The sequence below is a fragment of the Pezoporus flaviventris genome, unplaced genomic scaffold (assembly GCF_033815535.1).
Source record: "Pezoporus flaviventris isolate CSIRO_AGI_PZ_B2104156 unplaced genomic scaffold, CSIRO_AGI_Pfla_v1 ptg000045l, whole genome shotgun sequence".
NCBI lineage: Eukaryota > Metazoa > Chordata > Aves > Psittaciformes > Psittacidae > Pezoporus > Pezoporus flaviventris.
Window position 1 is genome coordinate 2,365,052 of NW_026892593.1, and position 17,801 is coordinate 2,382,852.

The 17,801-nt window shown below is 41.9% G+C and overlaps 1 protein-coding gene across 4 annotated transcripts in view; it reads left to right on the forward strand.

The window, feature by feature from the left end:
* CAMK1D (calcium/calmodulin dependent protein kinase ID) overlaps positions 1 to 17,801 on the forward strand; it is a 222,555-nt gene that overhangs the window by 87,389 nt on the left and 117,365 nt on the right. For 3 of the 4 annotated variants that reach the window (XM_061467236.1, XM_061467237.1, XM_061467238.1), the window contains exon 2: positions 5,968 to 6,099. The exons of the other annotated variant lie outside the window; for it this stretch is intronic. In XM_061467236.1, coding sequence (XP_061323220.1) covers positions 5,968 to 6,099 — 132 coding nt within the window. The remainder of the gene's footprint in view (positions 1 to 5,967; positions 6,100 to 17,801) is intronic. 4 annotated transcript variants of the gene reach the window in all.

The window sequence follows — 17,801 nt, forward strand, 5'->3', positions numbered from 1 at the left end:
GGGTAAAAACACCCTCCACACTTCAGTTCTGTTAACTTTGAATTCGGACATCATTGGCCTATTGAAAAGTTTCATTGTAAATTCATTTTCACACAGCTGTCGAACATTCATGGACATGACTTTGGAGAGAAAAACTTCATTGACTTTATGTTGGGATGAGCCTGGAATCTGGTACAGTGAAGATGTGTGACAGAAACGACTGAGTAGAAAATTTAATAAAAAAATATAGAACATGACTGGTGCAGAAGAAAGGATTTAGTAGAAAACCAGTCTGGAGAAGAGAAGGCTACATGGTAACCTCATAGCAGCCTTCCAGTATCTGAAGGGGGCCTACAAGGATGCTGGGGAAGGACTCTTCATTAAGGACTGTAGCGACAGGACAAAGGATAATGGGTTCAGACTTAAACAGGGGAAGTTCAGGTTAGATATAAGGAAGAAGCTCTTTACTGTGAGGGTTGTGAGGCATTGGAATGGGTTTCCCAAGGAAGCTGTGAATGCTCCATCTCTGACAGTGTTCAAGGACAGGTTGGACAGAGCCTTGGGTGACATGGTTTAGTGTGAGGTGTCCCTGCCCATGGCAGGGGGGTTGGAACTTGATGATCCTTTCCAACCCTAACTATTCCATGATTCTATAACCAGAATCAACCTGGTATGTGCCGGTTATGCAGAGCCTGTGCTCATCCCACAGTTAACTCCTTGAGGGCCATGGGAAAAGGTGGGAAAATGCCAGAGGAGACTTTTTCTTACATACCTGCCTCTGTTTGTGGAAAGTAACCTTTTTTTGGGGAGCCAAGGAGCACAGTTTGTGTGTGGTTGTCAAAGCCATGCTACAGAAATGACCTGCTTTGGCAGTCTCACTTTGATTCAGTCAGTGTCCCATCTCAGGTTAATCTTCACTGTGGACATGGTTTATTTTTCCGATGATGAGCGTTTGCTGTTTTTTCCCCCTGTGGTTTGGCTGTGGCAAAGTCCACACAGAAAACCAAGTGTATCATAATTAAGATCATTAGCTATACACAGCCCGAAGATGTAAAATCTGTTTCCTAGCTATGTCTGTTGATTTAGTATGGCAAAGCACCTGCTAATGCAGTGGAAAACTGCTCAACGTGGAGGTCTCTGCAAATGGAAAAATTAAGTTTTATCCCTCCATCAACTCTTTGTCTTCACTTTGTTAGTATTTTTGTGACAGCAATTCTTTTTGAGAATAAGAACAGACTTGCTGTCACAGTCTATGTTGCTCATTGTATTTCAGAAATTAAGTGTTCATATTAAATTATAGTTCAAACAGATGAAGGAAAAAGTTACTTGTCCTTTATTTTGCTTTGATCTGCAGGATAGCCTAGCCTTACAGCCATTGTTTTCTAATAGAAAATCCAGTCTGTTTAGGTATGAATGGTATTTGTATTCTAATGTTAATGTTAAAGTCCTAACCTTTAAATCTAGATTAAAGAAAATAACCAGATGAGAAATAATTAAAACTATAAAAGATTGGCATCTCATAAGATCTGCATGGACCAGATGCATGATACATGCAAAAAGGTGAGAAGTCTTAACATCTTGATCACCTTCTAGAATTTGCCGTTATCTCAATGTCACTCATCAAGTCATTTAACCTCTCCCCCCCCCATTGTTCCTAATCATATTAAGAATGATCTAGATCATAAAATTATTCCATGCCTTAATTAGAAGTTTGAAAAGAATGGATCCTGTAGAGTAAATGGTAACATGGTCAAAACTTGCAAAAATAGGTTGTTGTCACGCATGTATCTCAGCAGCTAAAGGTGGTTTGATTTTGCAGAAGTTTCTCACCCATTTCCATAGCTGTCCTACTTCCTCAAAACCGTGATGTTTTTTTATTTATTTGCTATAATGTCCAGCCAGGACAAGGAGAGCTCCTGAAGGTGTTGAAGCCTCTCTTTAGAGAGGCAAAGGCAGGGTCTACAGGCACCTTGGGAAGGTTACAATTACCTCTCTCCCAGCTGAAGAGAATGAGACATTTCAACCATTGTAGATGCCTTTAAAATCATAACTTTTAATCACTTAACCTCTTCTCCTTATTAAAAAAAAAAAAATTGTTTCTGTATCAGAGTGTGAAAATATTTTTTTTCAACCATATTTTTTGGGGGAGGAAGGAGAATAAAATTCACCAAATATTTTCACAAACACCTTCTCAATATCTCAGTATTTCACAGAATAAAAAAATATCCCTGTTTGCTTGTGGCCTTCACAGAAATGGTGTTTTCTCCATACATGAAATTCCAGACAAAACCTCCTGGTTCAAAATGCAAGATTGACGAAGAAGTTTCTGAATCTCTTTCTGGCTCGGTGCGATGACCATGGAGATACTGGCATATGGGTTGCAAATAGCACGTCTTGGGAACAGAGACATGTTGTAGAGACATAGGGCACCTCCTAGGAGAGGTTGGGTTTTAATCCAGAGCCCTGTCTGAGCTGCAGACATGTATCATTCTGGTTGTCCAACATCTCCGCTATAGTGTTTTCTTTCTTTTTTTATCATATAACATGGCTTGATGATGCTTAATGGAAGCCACATCCTTTTCACAGGAAGTCCTGTCACTTTGATGGTGTAAAATGCAACATTTTCCAAATCCAAACTTCTCTATAGAACTTTGTATGCAATTAAGGTTTAATCCCTAATAAAGAATCATAGTAAATTCTTAGAGATAAATTGCTTCCTTCATTAATGTCTTGATTTTAAAGGCCACATTAATTCTTTGGGAGGAAAAAAAGTCATCTTTAACAAGCCTGCCGAGTCAGTAGTTCCAGGGTTTTGAGGAGGCAGACAATTTGCTCATAGCAATATTCCTGGTCGCAAGAAAATGAGCAGCCTTGTCTTTCTGACTTTGTCTTTGGTATTTATCTATTCATGCATGAGTCAAGAGGGGTTTAGTGGGGGTCGGATAGGTTCATTAAGGGTGGATGAATTCAGCTGTATGTTTGAAATATGGTAATTGCTTGCCCATGTATTCACTATTATTTCTGACTCTCCTCTGACTTCACCAGACTCCAGGAATGTCTTTGCTGCCTTTTCCTTGCTGATGCTGCCTGCTATAATTTCTTTCTTCTTGCCCTATACCATTGGTTCCTCTCAATCTGTGTTTAACTCTTTGATCCCGTGTCTGCATCTGTTCCCTCCCTTCCCTTTCCTTCTAGCACTCCACTTATCTTTTTGTCCATTGAGTTCTTGCTCTCCCCAACCCCCTTACTCTGTGGACACAGGAACACATATACTGCACAGGATAGTGCAGACTGCTTGGCATCTCCCTCCTGCCTTCCTGGCAGATCCGCCCCCATGCTCCCCCGCCATTGCCTGGGGGCTCTTCCCAGCACCATCAATTTCATGCCATGGCCTCATATAAAATTCGATGTGAAAAAGCACCCTGTCAGTGCCGAGGGTTGACATGTGAGCAAATGCTTTAGCTGAGGTTCAGCTTATTTCATGCTTTAATGAGAAATATTGTTAAGGAGATATGGAACTGGGTTTTATGAGTATCTTGGAGCTCCTGAAAAAAATGTCATTTAAATCCACAGAGGCTGTTTCCAAGCACTGAACTGCGTGGCTGCCCTGATAAGTGAAGAAAGAAATCCAGCAACACAGTGAAGGCAGCTGAAAAAGAGGTGTTTCCCAAACCTGCCTTTATTGCATAGAGGGAAATAAAGGCATTTCTTTTATTTTGTTGTCTGAGAACACCAATGAAATCCAGATTGGGATGAGATTTCTCTGTGTTTTTATAATACTGTAAATGCTGGGAGGGTTGTATGATCAGTAAACGGTCGGTATGAATATGCTGCTTTTAATGGCATTTAACTGAAGGCAAAAAGCTTGTTCAAGACACAGCTAGAGTGAAGTGCTTTGTTGAAAGCTTAAGCAGTTGGGGTTTAAAGGGTTCATGAAATATAGCTGGGAGCAGTCCTGTATGTTTCTGAGCACCCTGGTCTGTAACCAAAGCTGATAAGCACTGAGAGGTCTTAGGGCTTTCCAGTAAAAGGGTTTTATTGCAGTTCTGGTCTGGCTGTCCCAAGCATGAGGGTCAGGATGCAAATTTCATTTGGTGACCCAAATGACTGGGACTGTTGATAATAAGAAAGCACACAATATGTCTTAAAAAAACAGTTTGAGTGGTTTGATTGCACAAGCCATTAGAATGAGTTGCATGGACTCTAAATTGGAGTCCATGATGCTCTGACGTGCCGTGGTAGATAATACACAAAGCAGAAAACAGCGAATCATTCCTGTAGTTAAGAGTGGTGTGAATGTGGTCAGAGTCTGTCTTTTCTAGCAGAAATGAGGCAAAATGTTCTTGGTTCAGAGCATCACAAGCTGTCAAACATCCACCGGAACCGTTTGCAAAAGTCTCTTTGCATCCATTCCTAAACTGCCCGTCACTATTTCCCTATCACTGCTGGCTAAAAAGGCGTTTCTGGGTAAGCAGGTGCTTGCTTTCCAAAGCAGCAGCCTCTTCCTTTTGCTTATCCACAGGCTTAATGATTCATTCAGTCGTTTTGCAACTCAGGAACCGTTGGTTGAGCCGCTTGGTTGTGTCATTGAAGTTCATGACTTAAAGAGGTGGCTGGTCAGGAAAGGCCATGCTTCTGTTTATCCACAAGCAGTTGTGGGGAGTGAGTCAGAGAAAGTCTGTGGTAGCTAAATGAGGCTGTGGTCAAACATTAACACCTTCAGGGTGGGCTGGAGTGTGGTTGGGTTTGCTTAGCATGCTCCCGAGCAGTGTTCACAGAGAGCTATGTAGTAGAGCAGAATAATCTATTGATGGGTGGGAAATAATAAAGGAAAGCTTTCTGCCTCTTTGTTTTGTATAAATAAAATATGAACCTTCAGGTGGTGGATCCTTCAGTTGTGATCTGGTTAGACAAGTCCTTTTCTCTGATCACTCTTGGACAAAGCGGGTGCTTTAGGAAGAGGTTTTGGTGAATAGGAGCAAAGATGTGCTGTTCCTCATCAGGCCAATGCTCTGTCTGGCCCAGTGCCTCACTGCTGCATCAGTAACAAGCACCGGAACATGCGAATGGTCCTAGTATGCCACAACAAAGGTTTGTCCAGACCAGCAGTGTCTAAATGATGCTTGAATACTCAGAAAGCAGGGTGAGAATAGAAAAAAATGTGTATATAGCACAGACTGTAACATTTTCCTGGCCTCTTCTCAGTCAGGTCCAGATGCTTTGGAGGAAGCGATGAAAGTGCAAGAAATAATACACTGTTATGGAATAATCGAATGGAGGAGAGGCACTGCCCACTCTTGGCAATTAGTGGCTGGCTGCTGTGATGAAGTTTCTTTATTTGTGTAATCCTCTCTGGGGTAACCTAGGGAGGCTGTTTGGACCTGTGATTTAATCCAATCCTTTGGCTTTAGCGGTTATACACAGCAGTTTGTGTTGTGGAATAACTCAGTACACATAGAGAAGTTCTGACGCTGCTTCCCTGTCTGAGTCAGGGTTGAGCCAAGGGTGAGGGGATGCTCTGGGCTGTCAGTGAGGACCGAAGTGGAGGCCCTGACCTCTTGTGGTCACTGAGGAACCGGGAGTACTCTTGGCACTGGTGTGTCACTGAGTCCTAGGGAATTTGTGCTGCTCCTCCAAAAACCTCAGGAAGGGAAAAAGTCCATCATCATTAAATCAGCACGGATCATGGTCCATGCCTTTGTGTGCAGAAATGGTACTTTCTGATCTTCAAGCTTTCTTCTCATACCTCTGCTGGGACTATGGTCCTTTATTAAAAGTGTTGTATTTGGTAAGCCTTTAGTGCTTTGTGTCAATGTGAATGTCTGTGTATGTTTGTAAAGGCAAAGATGCTTGTAATTCCATTAATGTGGTTAATAAGAGCAACTTCCAAAAGGCACAAGAAGAACTTTATTCAATGATACATTTCAGTTAACGGCTTCCAAACAAAAGGCACCACTTAAAACCAGGGTTTTTCTTTTCTTCTTTCAGGGGTGCATTCTCTGAAGTTGTTTTGGCTGAAGAGAGAGCAAGTGGGAAACTCTTTGCAGTCAAGTGCATTCCCAAGAAAGCACTGAAGGGAAAAGAAAGCAGCATAGAGAATGAAATTGCAGTCCTGAGAAAGTAAGTATCAGACTTTCATTTCTGCTTCTTCACTTCAATGGGCCTGTTGCATTTAAGGAGCAGGAACAGTGATTGACAAGTGTGACTGGCAGATTGCTCAACGCATCACAGACAGACAAGATTGAAGCTGAAAATATAATGGAAAATGCTATGGTTATCTTTTGTATTAATACATCCAGATGACTGCAGAGTGGGAAGAGGATTTAGGATGGAGTAAAGCCTATGATTCCATAAAAAGACCTTATCCACTGCTCTTTCCAGCAGCTGGGTCACTGGCGTTGAGGAGAGCAAGAGCAAGGTTATAATCTCCAAGTACTTAAAACAGTCTCTATACAAATTGCTCTAAAACTATGGCCTGTTATGGGTTGTTATAGGAGATATATAGGTGGTAACCTGTAACACGGAGAGGAATCTCTGTCACTTCTGGAAGGAGAACTTATCCTTGAAGGATTGTCCACACTGTGTATTTTTCCCTGACCATGTTTGGAATGCCTGGATAAGAAAAAGTAAGCTCATGATTCCACTTACTATGAATTCAGTGAAGTCATTAGGAGCTTGATCCTTACCTCTTTTTCATCTTATGCCCTGAAGGAGGGATTCACCTCACCTTACCTGAGATACCTGGATCTGAACTCACCACCTTTGACTTTCTTTCCAAGAAATGGAAAGAGATTGGTTGCATTAGGCTTGGTCCATGTAACTTGTTTTAAACTTCTAAAAGTACCCTCTTTTCTGATTGAATTGAAGGTAGTACAGAAGTTCATGATGGACTGGGGCATTCTGATTCTCACTGCACTCTATCTCTAGTGGGACTTCTTGGCCCAGCTCTTGGTCATGTAGGAGCTGATGTCAGCATGTGACAAAACTGGCCTTAAATCTTTAACTAGATACTTCTGAACTAAGTGCTCAGGCAGCCTAAGCTAAAGGAACAGGTTCAGGGGCAAACTGAGCCACCTCAGGAGGCAAAAGGGATCCTTTTCAATGGAGGGACATAAGTAGGACTCCAAACAGCTACAAATATTTCTTGCAGTTGCCTGCTCATTGCTGGACTTGTATCAGATCAGTACAATGTAAGCCCAGTGATAAATGCAGCATGTTGACTTCGTGTGTGGTGTTAATGTGAACCTCTCGTAAAGCTCAACTGTTGCCATTGCCATCGCCAGGTAATAATGGCCAATAACTGACAGCTTGAAACAACCTTTGTTCCCTGATGCTCATGTGTGGGTATAAGCGCAGCAATACTGGCATGGAGTAAGGATTCCTACAGTTAGATTGACTTGGTCTCTTGTCCTATGCACATTGTGACCAAGAGGGATTTATCCTTTTTTATCTCCTGATGTCTTCTAATTAGTTGTTGCTAATACAACCTTTGCATGTGATTGTATTTATTCTGAAAATAGACATCTTTGCTAGTAGACATAGTGTTGAATGTGTATGTGCCACCAAGGAAACACTTAGAAAATAACTGCCTGCAGTTGAGGAGGGGTTGGATATCAACCTGTTTCTCTGTTTGATGAATTCTCTGCTTCAAAAGCTGTCAGTAAAAATAGATTTTGGAGAGGTGGAGTGGATCCTGAGTGGCTGTTGCTAAGCTCCAAAGGTATCGAAGAGTCCTTGCTTTTGCTTCTTGTGGTTTAATACTGAGTGGGGATTGCTAGTTTGTGTCTGGTCTAAGCAGTGGGTAGGATGCCAGAGCCCTGGGCTGCTCTGCGTGGCTGTGAGGTGCTGCAGCCTTGCACTGACTGCCAGTTTTGAAGGGAATGTGCATAGAGGATGCCTGGCAGGAGGAATAGGTCCCTGTTCCCAGAGAGGAAGGTGTAGAGACACAGAGGATGGATGCAAAGCAAATACAAATATGCACGTCTGTTGATCCTCCTCTCACTTTCTGGTATTGCATTACGGTGAATGCTTAAACTCCAAAGGGGTAAAACCCCAAAGTACACCAAGCAAACTCCTTGTGATCCTTTAAGGAAGGATCTCTCATCTGCCACTGGACTTTCTGCTCCTAAATTCTGTCATTAGGTTTTTGTCTTCCTGCTGATGAGGTACTGACTTTCTGGCAGATACCTGCCAAGTGCCGTGAAATGCAGCTCTTGAGGTTCCTCTGGTTCTGGAGTGTGGGATCTTGAACATACTCTCTGCAGCTTTGCCAGCTCTCAAGTGAGCTGCTTGTGCCCCTGTGTGTCTTGAGCAGGTTTTTAGGGACAGTCAGGGATTGTATTGGCCATGACTAGGACTGGTACACACAAGTATCACATATGCTTTGTCTGCCAAGGCTGCCTTGGTGGAGGTTTGTCCCCTTCCAGTCCTGCCAAACGATCCAGATCTGGCAGAACCAATATGGAAAAGGGTTTGAATCACATTGTGTGTTGTTGCAGTCATATTTTAAATTATGATTTTTAATGTCAGAATTAAACGTTTATGCATGGAGTACTGTAGGAGTAGCACCTGATGATGAAAACATGAATCAAATGACCCTTGGTCCCCTCTCACTTCTGCTTCTGGCTTCCTGTGTGAACTTCTGTCACAGCAGTTACTGTCTGTTTTAATATTTATTGTCTGTGAAGCAGCCTTCACACTGCTTTCAAATAAAAAGACTTCTGAATGAAAAGTCTTACCTGCAGTTCATTTTGAGGTCATTTCTTGTGCCAGCAAACTCAGGAGAGTGGGTGCAAGAAGGGAGATCTCTGGGCTGAGCTTTCAGTGTGAAATGATTGTCAGTCCTTCTGTGTGTCTCAACTAAAAAGCTGTTTGAGCTATTAATCCAATGTTCTGTGTTGGGGAAGGTCAGCGGTCCCCATGCGGAGTACATGGAAGGTAGGAGATTTTGTGTCTGTGGGCTTGGATGCTCTTGCTGCCAAAACGAAGTGATACATTTTAGAAGCAATGTTCTGCTAACAGAGGAGCGAGCTGCCAGCCAACTGATCTGCATGTTTGTGTGAGTGCCAGAGTGAATCACTGCATACTCCATCATTTTATTTTTCCAGCCATGGCCAACAAATCTGTTCTTAAAAAAGAAAAAAGGCGGAAGAGCCGTTAAGTCAATATTTACGCCTAGCAACCTTAACAGGGTTCTTCCAATATGGACTCTTTTGTGTCCCGTGGAAATCCATGGCAACATTCCCCAAAGACTCGGATGGGTGGGGATGGAATGGAAGGAGCTCATTGTTGAGAGCAGTGCTGGAAGAGACTAAGTCTGCAGCCAAACCTGGAACCTTGAGCCTAACAAAGTGCTTAAGCACATGCCTAATTTTAGATGGTTACTCGTTCCAGTAGGTCGAGCTCACCTTGCTGAGCTCAGGCCTAAAGGGATGCTTCAGAGCAGAAAGCCCCACTAGGCACCTGTGTTTGGTACCACATCAGGAGGGCAGTTTCCTTAATGTCTTTGATTAGAGCCCAGATGATGTGCTAGTGCACAAGGGTTGCTCTTTCTTCTAGTTGTGTGCTGGCTGCCTGTAGGTGAACACAGGGCAAAATACTACATCTCATCATAAAACCAGGTGGAAAAGATGAGCTGCAGCATTTTTAGGCATTGAAATTTATTTCTTTTGCAGTGGAAAACATGCTATGGTTTAAGATCTCTGAGGAAGAAAACTGGGTCTCTAGGACATGGCTATTGCAGCTCTGATAAGTAACTGGCTGTGGAGAGTGACAGCACATGATCACCTTCCTGTGACACAAACCTGACCTGAGAAGCAGGGAGTTTCATAACCTGCTCTGGAAGCCATTCTTTTCTGGCTTCAAGCAGAAAGGTAAATGCAATCCTTTCCATTGTTTGCTGTAGAATAGAGGAAATTTCTTCCACTTACTGTAATTGTGCAAGTGTGAACACGCTGAAAGATGAATTGGCTGTTAGACACGTTCTTGAAGGCAGTAGGTGATGTGAAGAGTTGGGCTGCAGAGAAGCAACAAGCTGAGGTTCTAGTTAAATAGAAAGAAGACAATAAAACAACCTTGCAAGAGTCAGACGGAAAAATACGCCTGATCTGTTTGCTGTTGTTTTTCTTGGCTACACCACTGTGTATCGCAAGAAACTTTCTAGCTGCGTGGGTAATACCTGCACAATCATATAGATTCAGTGCTGAGTCAGAGCAAAGCAAAGGAGGAACAATAAACTGTGTGTAGCCCTGCACCCAGGTGTATTGATTACTTAATAGCAGTAACATGCACAAGTGCCTTGTTAAGCAAATACCGTTCAGCTTGCAAATCATATGGTGCTTTAGCTAGTTTCTGCTGAACAGGGATTTTAAACATCATTTCATAACTAGTTAGTTTAGTTAGTTATATCCTATGTTTACCTCTCCTCTTTATTCTCCCAGATCCTATGGGAGAAGCACCATTCAATTCCTTTTTACAAATCAGAGCTGTGCTAATTGCAGTCTGAAGCCTTTGTTAAACATCATGAAGGAACTGTTTCTAGCAAGTCGGCTAGAATTCTGCTGGTGCTTTCCCTTCCCATTTCCTTGGAAGAGGAAGGGGGGGGGGGGGGGGGGGCACTGGGAGCACCCAGGCAGTGATTCATGCCTGGGTAGCTGCCTGGCTCCTTGTATGCCTGCACCTACAGCCAGGATCTGCTGCTATAATAAGGAGCAGGAAGACAGAAGGGGTGACATCTTCCTGCAAAGTCTGGAAGGTCAGGGCTGTACCCACCTCAAAACTACATAAAAGAACAATGAAAAGTGTTCCTGAAGCAAGTGAAATTGTGGGAATTCCTGCTCTCCCATACATCAAATGATGGCCAAATGGTCCCCTTGCTCCATCCCCGGGGGTAGCACCATTCCCGGTATTAAAAAGGAACACCCTTCATGACAAATATGGAAAAATCACCTCTCCTGAAGATCTGCATGAAGGCTAAAGGGTCATTTAAAACATTGTACCTTTCTGCTCCTTTTCAGTAGCCCATTGACAAACTCCTCCTAAAACCTCTCTGTCCCAGATTCTTGCCTTTGTAAAGCCTCATCCCTCTGGGGCTAACCCAGTAGCTTCTAGGAAGGTGAATCCAAATTTAGTTTTGAAACCCCATTAGTTATCTCTTATTAAACACTTCTGTGCAGTTTAACTCAGAATCAAAGGCTACATTAATTCTGAATAAAATTGGCCATGCAGAAGTTTAAGGTGCCCTAACATAAATTTGGGCATTTCATTAATTCGGTTCCTGAGTGACTCTGTGGGACAGACCCATCTATTCAAGCCATAGCTGTGTCTGGGTCAAAAAATGCATAGCTTTCAGCACTGTGTGGTCCAGTACTCCAGTTTCCCAGTCTGCAGGCTCTGCTGGTAATGCTCTCCTATGGTAATTATTTTTCTATGTGAAGTCACACATCTGGAGTACAGGGCTGGGTGAGTTGGAGACACTCAGATCCTGCGCTGATAAGTGCTAACATAAAAGTGATGGTAATTAGATTGTGTAGCTGATGTACAAAAAGCTGTGAGATTGGGTTTTAAAGGGTTAATGGCTAATTACCTCTTTACACCCCTGCAGTAAGAACTCTTTTTCCTGTAAAGGAATGAATGTGATTGTTAGGAAAGGAAAGTATAAAGCAAGCACTTAGGGTCTCCAGTTCAGGTACCGTTATTTCTCTGAAGCTGTGCTTCCCGTATAGACAAAACAGGCTAGCTTTTTTCTTTCTTCCCTATTTCCCGCCCCCCCCCCCCCAAATAACAGTGAGAAGATGGGCTGCCTCAGCAAGAATTGAAGAGACAGCTGGTTGTTATATTAAGTAATCACTTCCAGAGAAAGCTTTTATGTAGATTTACTTGTTAAAACCTGGCTTGCTCATGCCACTGCAGTTGTGCTGGGGTGACAGGAGGCTGGCTCTGCCCTCTGCATACAGCCGTTCTCCAAGCCCTGCCGACTGCGAATCCAGGGCATCCCAAAAGCCGCTCCCCACTGGGGCCCTGCAGCCCTGAGGATGGCCTGGGGTGCCTGAGCATGAGGCTACCAGCCAGGGTGTGATACCCACTAGTACCATTAATGATGTTGATGTCAGCGGTTGAAGAGTAGGACCCTTCCAGATATATATGTTTTGGCATCCCACATGAATGCACTTCATCATTGCCCCCGTGCATCTGCTGGGCTGACCTGGGTGTTCAGTGGGACCTTGGTGCCTGCCCTTGGAGCCACCCTTCCTGCTGGGCACTGCTGCAGGCATCCCTGCTAGGGAGGAGGTGTGGAAAGGAGCCAGGATCTACAGAATGCTTCAGGGTAGGGGGACAGTTGGACATTGCTGAAGGCTGACATCAGCTTTAGACCATGAGATCATCTCCTGAATCAAGGAGATGCAGACTGGATGAATTGCCCTTCTCAGATTTCTGACCCTATATATGTGGGAATGGCATAAGACAGCTCTGCCTTGCACTAGCAGGTGACTTCTTGTTAAAGAAATAATTTCGCTGCAAAGAATTTATGTGAGTGAAAAAATGTGAAACCTGAAACAGAGCTGACACCGTTTTTGATCACTGAGATGCTGGAAACTTTGCAGGGGAAGACTTTGCAGCCAGGACTGCCTGGATTGTATTTCATGCCAGATTAGATGTAAACAGATGTAGGGAAGCAGATCAAGGCATCTTAAAAATCCCCAAATAGATTAAATGAGAGAGAAAATCCTCTCTCAAATAGTAAACACAAACAAAATCCCTTGTATCTACTCTGGTCTTACACAGTTTCACTTACATGCAGTGTGCTCCATAACAGGTTTAACAGTGGTGTGTGGCATTTGTATTTCAGCCTGCCTTTGTGCTGTGCATATGCTGATGGTTGTGTTCCTTGAAGTAGGTTATAGTGTGATGAGTCATTTCACTGTCGTTGCTGGGTGACAACGTGGCTGTCCTCTCTTCTGGGGTGTGATGGTTTACCAAATCTCCCTTGCATAACTGTTGTTCTTCAAGGTCACCTCATTCCCTGACTCAACTCAAAAATGGCATATCCATGTTGGGGAGGAGGGCTCAGGTCAGAGGGGATGGAAATACATCGTTTCTCAATGCTCCAGCTTGGAAAATAATTTGATGTGTTATGGAAGAAGCAGCTGCTTTCTGAAGTAGTTGCTCTAAGATGCTTTCAAATTACCAGGATGGGTTTTTCAGCCCTAGTCAGAGTCTGCTTCTGTGCCACGTGTATTTTGTGTGGACCCTGTCCTGTGCATAGCTGGAATAATAAAGCTTGGGGTCTATTCAGAACCCAGCTGAAGAATAAGAATATATACCCTATTTTCCAGTATTTATTACTGAGGAAGATGGTTACAATTGTGTTTCAGTGATGCAGGTATTTGATTATATGTGCTGTTGTCTGTTACCTAGGAGGAAAGAATTGTTAAGATGCATAAAGACTATTTAATAAGATCTAACAGTTTGACAAATAACTCAGCTTTGTATCTGGATGCATAAGGTCTGTCTTTCTCACACCCACATGTTCAAAGCTAAGGCTTAACTAATTTGCAAGCACATGCCTTCTGTAGTAGGAAAGCATTTTCACAAGAAGCCCAGATCTTCGAGGATTAGTTGGTGCCTAAAAGCTGCTGAAACTGTCTTTATTAGGCAAAATACTTCCTCTTCTGTTTTTCTCTCACAAGATTTTTCATAAGTAATTAGTAATATTTTGTCCAAAACTATTTTTTTCCCATGAAAGTTATTTCTTCATTTGGAAAAAAGTATAAAAGGGTGTTTAAAGGTCTCATGGCATTAGCAAAGTGAAGCTGTCCTTGTCAAAATAGTATTAACGTACTGCATTTTTCCCTGTCTTCTCTAAGTTAATCTTGAAATATTAACTGGAGGAATTCAGTGTTTTGTGTTAAGCTGTTGTGGTGGACTGTTGGAAGCCAGTTATTTTTTAGCCACAAGATGACCATATTTTGATGATGGGTAAGTAATTTAAATGCGTAGTCCAAGTACCTCAATGGATATTCCTTTGTCTTACTTTCATGCTATTAAAATCCATGGCATTAACTTATAAAACACTGGAGTAGCTGAGTGGTGAATGAGAATTATAATTCATGTAGCATTGCATAAAGGAAAATAAGTAAATGCAAGGTAGGATTTGTTTGGCCAGCTGGAAGCATCCTGAAGGTACACAGCTGCATCTGAGCTCCAACCTCACTTGCTGTGGAAATCATCAAATATGCATTTCTAAGTGGATCAGAATGTACGGGGAGAAAAAACAAGTATTCCAAAAATGTCAGTTCCAGAAGGTAGAAACAGAAATGCTATCAGAAATGACAGGTTTTGTGAGCACTCCTTGTCCAAAGCAGTTGTTTGCTTTCACTTGCATGCTAAAATGCTTCATGAATACAAGTATTTTTGGACTCCTTTGTATGAAATTAGATTAGTAATATTTTTGGTGGGCAAGTTTTTGTGATGTGCGACCCCAGTGTGATTCTAAAACAGCTCCATTGGCAACTTCTACCATCATTATAGAAAATGAATTGCAATTACATTTTCTGTCTCATTAACATCATGATTCTAAGTGTCTTGATCTACAGTTTGGCAGAGCAGGGCTGGATCTGACCATAATAAAATGGGAAAATATTTGCACTCTATCCCACTTTCAACTACAACTGGTTAAACCTAACAGCGACCTTTATGTTTGGAATATGTCCAATATACCCTGTACTGAGAGCTGCATACCTTAATTGGTATTTGGCCAACTAAGTCTGCAGTTATCATCTGTCATACATAATACATGTTGATTCACTTTGATAATGCTTACTCATACAACACTTTGTGTTCAGTAGGAGTTTTGAAGGAAAAAATCTGTAGGTACAGACTCTCTCTTTTGACAAAGACAGACATGCAAGTCACTCACTTCATCTGTGGGCTGACCTAGTGCTCAGATTGACTGAGGAAATGGTGATGGCAATTTTGTTCCAAATTAAACATTGATTTTATTTTTTTTAATCAGAAATCCTTTTTTTTTTAATTTTTATTTTTTATTGTGCCTTTTATTTACAAGGGATGAGCTTAATCAGACTATTTTTCATTCTGAATTAAGAGTGGCCACACTAGGGGACTGTGCATCTGCAGCTATAGGACTTTTAATGTATTAATCAAAACGATTTTCAAAGTAAAGCCTTATTTCCTTGATTGCATAGTTCTATATCTCTGACTACCAGAGACATCTCACTCTATTGCCTAGTTCTTAAATCTCTGTAAGTGCAGAAACCTGGGGGTTAGTTTTAATATTGACAATTTATATTTGTAAATGGACTATGAAATCATTTCCCTAAGAATATGTGACAGCTAGCTTTTACTTTGCCAGATGTTTTATCAAATTTAGATTATGGAACATTCCATTAAAGAGGGATGTTATTGCCTCCTTTACTTCCCTGTTTAATTTTTTATTCCAGGAGAGCAGGCATAGGTGAATTCAAGCTTTTTTAGAGACAATACATTCTTTTTGGAAGGCATTTGAAAATATGAATAGTACAATTGATTTATTTTTCTTAAAAGTTTGTTCAATATTTTTCAGAAGGGATATTAGCAAGAAGCTTTATATATATATAAATACATATATTTAATATGTATTACATTTCCATGCTGAATCAAAACCAACTGACAAACTCTGAGCAGTGAAGTGTGTCAGAAATGGTATACACCGGCACTGACTCCTTCTGAGATTAATCCAAAATTTCTATATATAATTTGTTTGGTTCACACCAAATAGAATGACAGCCTGCTTCAGATATCTTCATACCTTTGTGATATCTGCTGTCTTGACTGACGCACTAGGGATTAAACTGGGACCTTTTTGGACTTATACATATATATCTTTATAGCCTCAGCTAAGCAGCCGTTCCCTGCAGGCAACTGGAACGGATTCAGACATTGGTGGACTGGGCACTGAGTGCAATAGTTAAATCATGCTGAAATACTTGTTTGAAAAGTACACATCAGTGTGGGGTTGTTTTTCAGCTATTTAAACCTTTTTTAAGTGTTTAAGACTTTTTTTTCCCCTCCACAAAAAGCAGAAGAGTCCACATGCCGCAGCAATATTTGGCATAATACATTTTGTCAAGAAGCATCTCTCCAAAGCAAAGCAATCTGGTCACTCCCATGTCTGCTGTAAACTTGGCAAGTAGAGCAGAAAACGGTGGCTGTTCACAACTTTGCTCTTAAAATGATAATAGGGGTTTCTAACTGGAAACAGAGAGGAAAGGGCTTTCCCATTATTTTTTTAAATGCTCTCTTACGTGAGTCACAACAGATACGTGGATATGGCACCATCCGCAAAGATAAAGCCTTTATTGGCATTTATATAGAAATGCCAGTTCATCCCTTTCTACATTGCTGTACTCTCTGCTTTTATATTTACTGCGGTTGGTTTGTGGGAGGGAAATCGAAAACTTTGTTGAAGTTTGAAACTTTTCCTCTGTTGTTTTTTGGGCACATGAGAAAATTGCCGTTGAGTGGAGCCACTGCGTGTCCCACAGTGTTGATGTCTTGAAGGCATCTCCTTGCCATTTATGGTGTACAGACCACACGTCCAAGCCATGTGGCATCAGCATGGGTAGATGTACACTCGTCATTAACAAATAGACATGGGTAATATGATCTAATGCTATTCTGGTCAATAGGAAAATTCAAAGTCGTTGAACTCGGTTACATGACTCTTCGAGGCTCCCTTGAGAATTTCAGCCCAAAGCAAAAGTGGAAAGAAAGCCTAAGCTGAGGTCACCCATGAGAGTTACAGGGCTTTGTCTTGTGCAGTTATGAAGTGTGGACTTGAGGCTTTATCCATAGTAGAAGTGCTGCGCAGCCTCCTTTCCTTGTTTCCAACGGCTCCTGAATTACTATAGTGCCATAGCCCATGTATATGGCTTTACAGTTCCAAAGGTAGTTACTCCATCTTCACCCCCCTGTAACTCAGGCACAACTAAGCTGACACAAGATCCTGGCTTTCCTGTAGGGATAGCTCTCTGCCATCTCTGGATGATGGGTAGGAATAGTGGGCGTTTTATGGTGTTACTCCTCGTTTAGGCTGCCGTGGTTGAGGACAGACTTCACCCTGCAGAGAGGGGATCTGCCAGGAGTTGGCCATATCCCCTATACTCCTTCCATGTAGCTGCAGAGCTGCAACAAGGAGATCCAAAAGGCTACTTGTGTGAGAGGATGGGGAGCGTGGTCTGCATCTTCAGAGTTGGGTTTTCTGCTGCTAAGTCTTGCTGCTGGCATCAAGTTGGTTTTCCTTCTAGAAATTGAAAGACCAGGCACAGAGTTCTCCACCAAACTACACCCCAAAAGGATGGGGTTGGCACTCAGATATTCTCCCATCTTGACTCTGATTTACTATTATGGCCTTGAATTGCTGACTTTATTTAAAATTCCTTCTTTCATTAGAAGCATATGCTTCTGATTTTCTTTCTTATGATGACATAGTTTGCACTCTTATCCGAGAGCTGTTTTCTTAATAGGACCAACTATATTTGGAATCACTCTGAATTGCTCTTGAAATGGAAGACTGATGTCAGTATTTCTGGCAATTTTTCACTATTTTTCTTTCCCTGTAGTTGAGTATTAAATAACTGTTCAAGCTGGGAACACTGACACCACTTCATTTTATCATAATTTGATTTGTTTTATTTTAAGTCTGTATATACTCCTTGAGTAGCTGGTATAGGTAAACATACTAGCAGGATGATTTCTGGAAGATTTAGTAAATCACAGAAAGGGTATGACAATGAGCATGGAGGGTTGTGCTTTGCCTCAGTTTA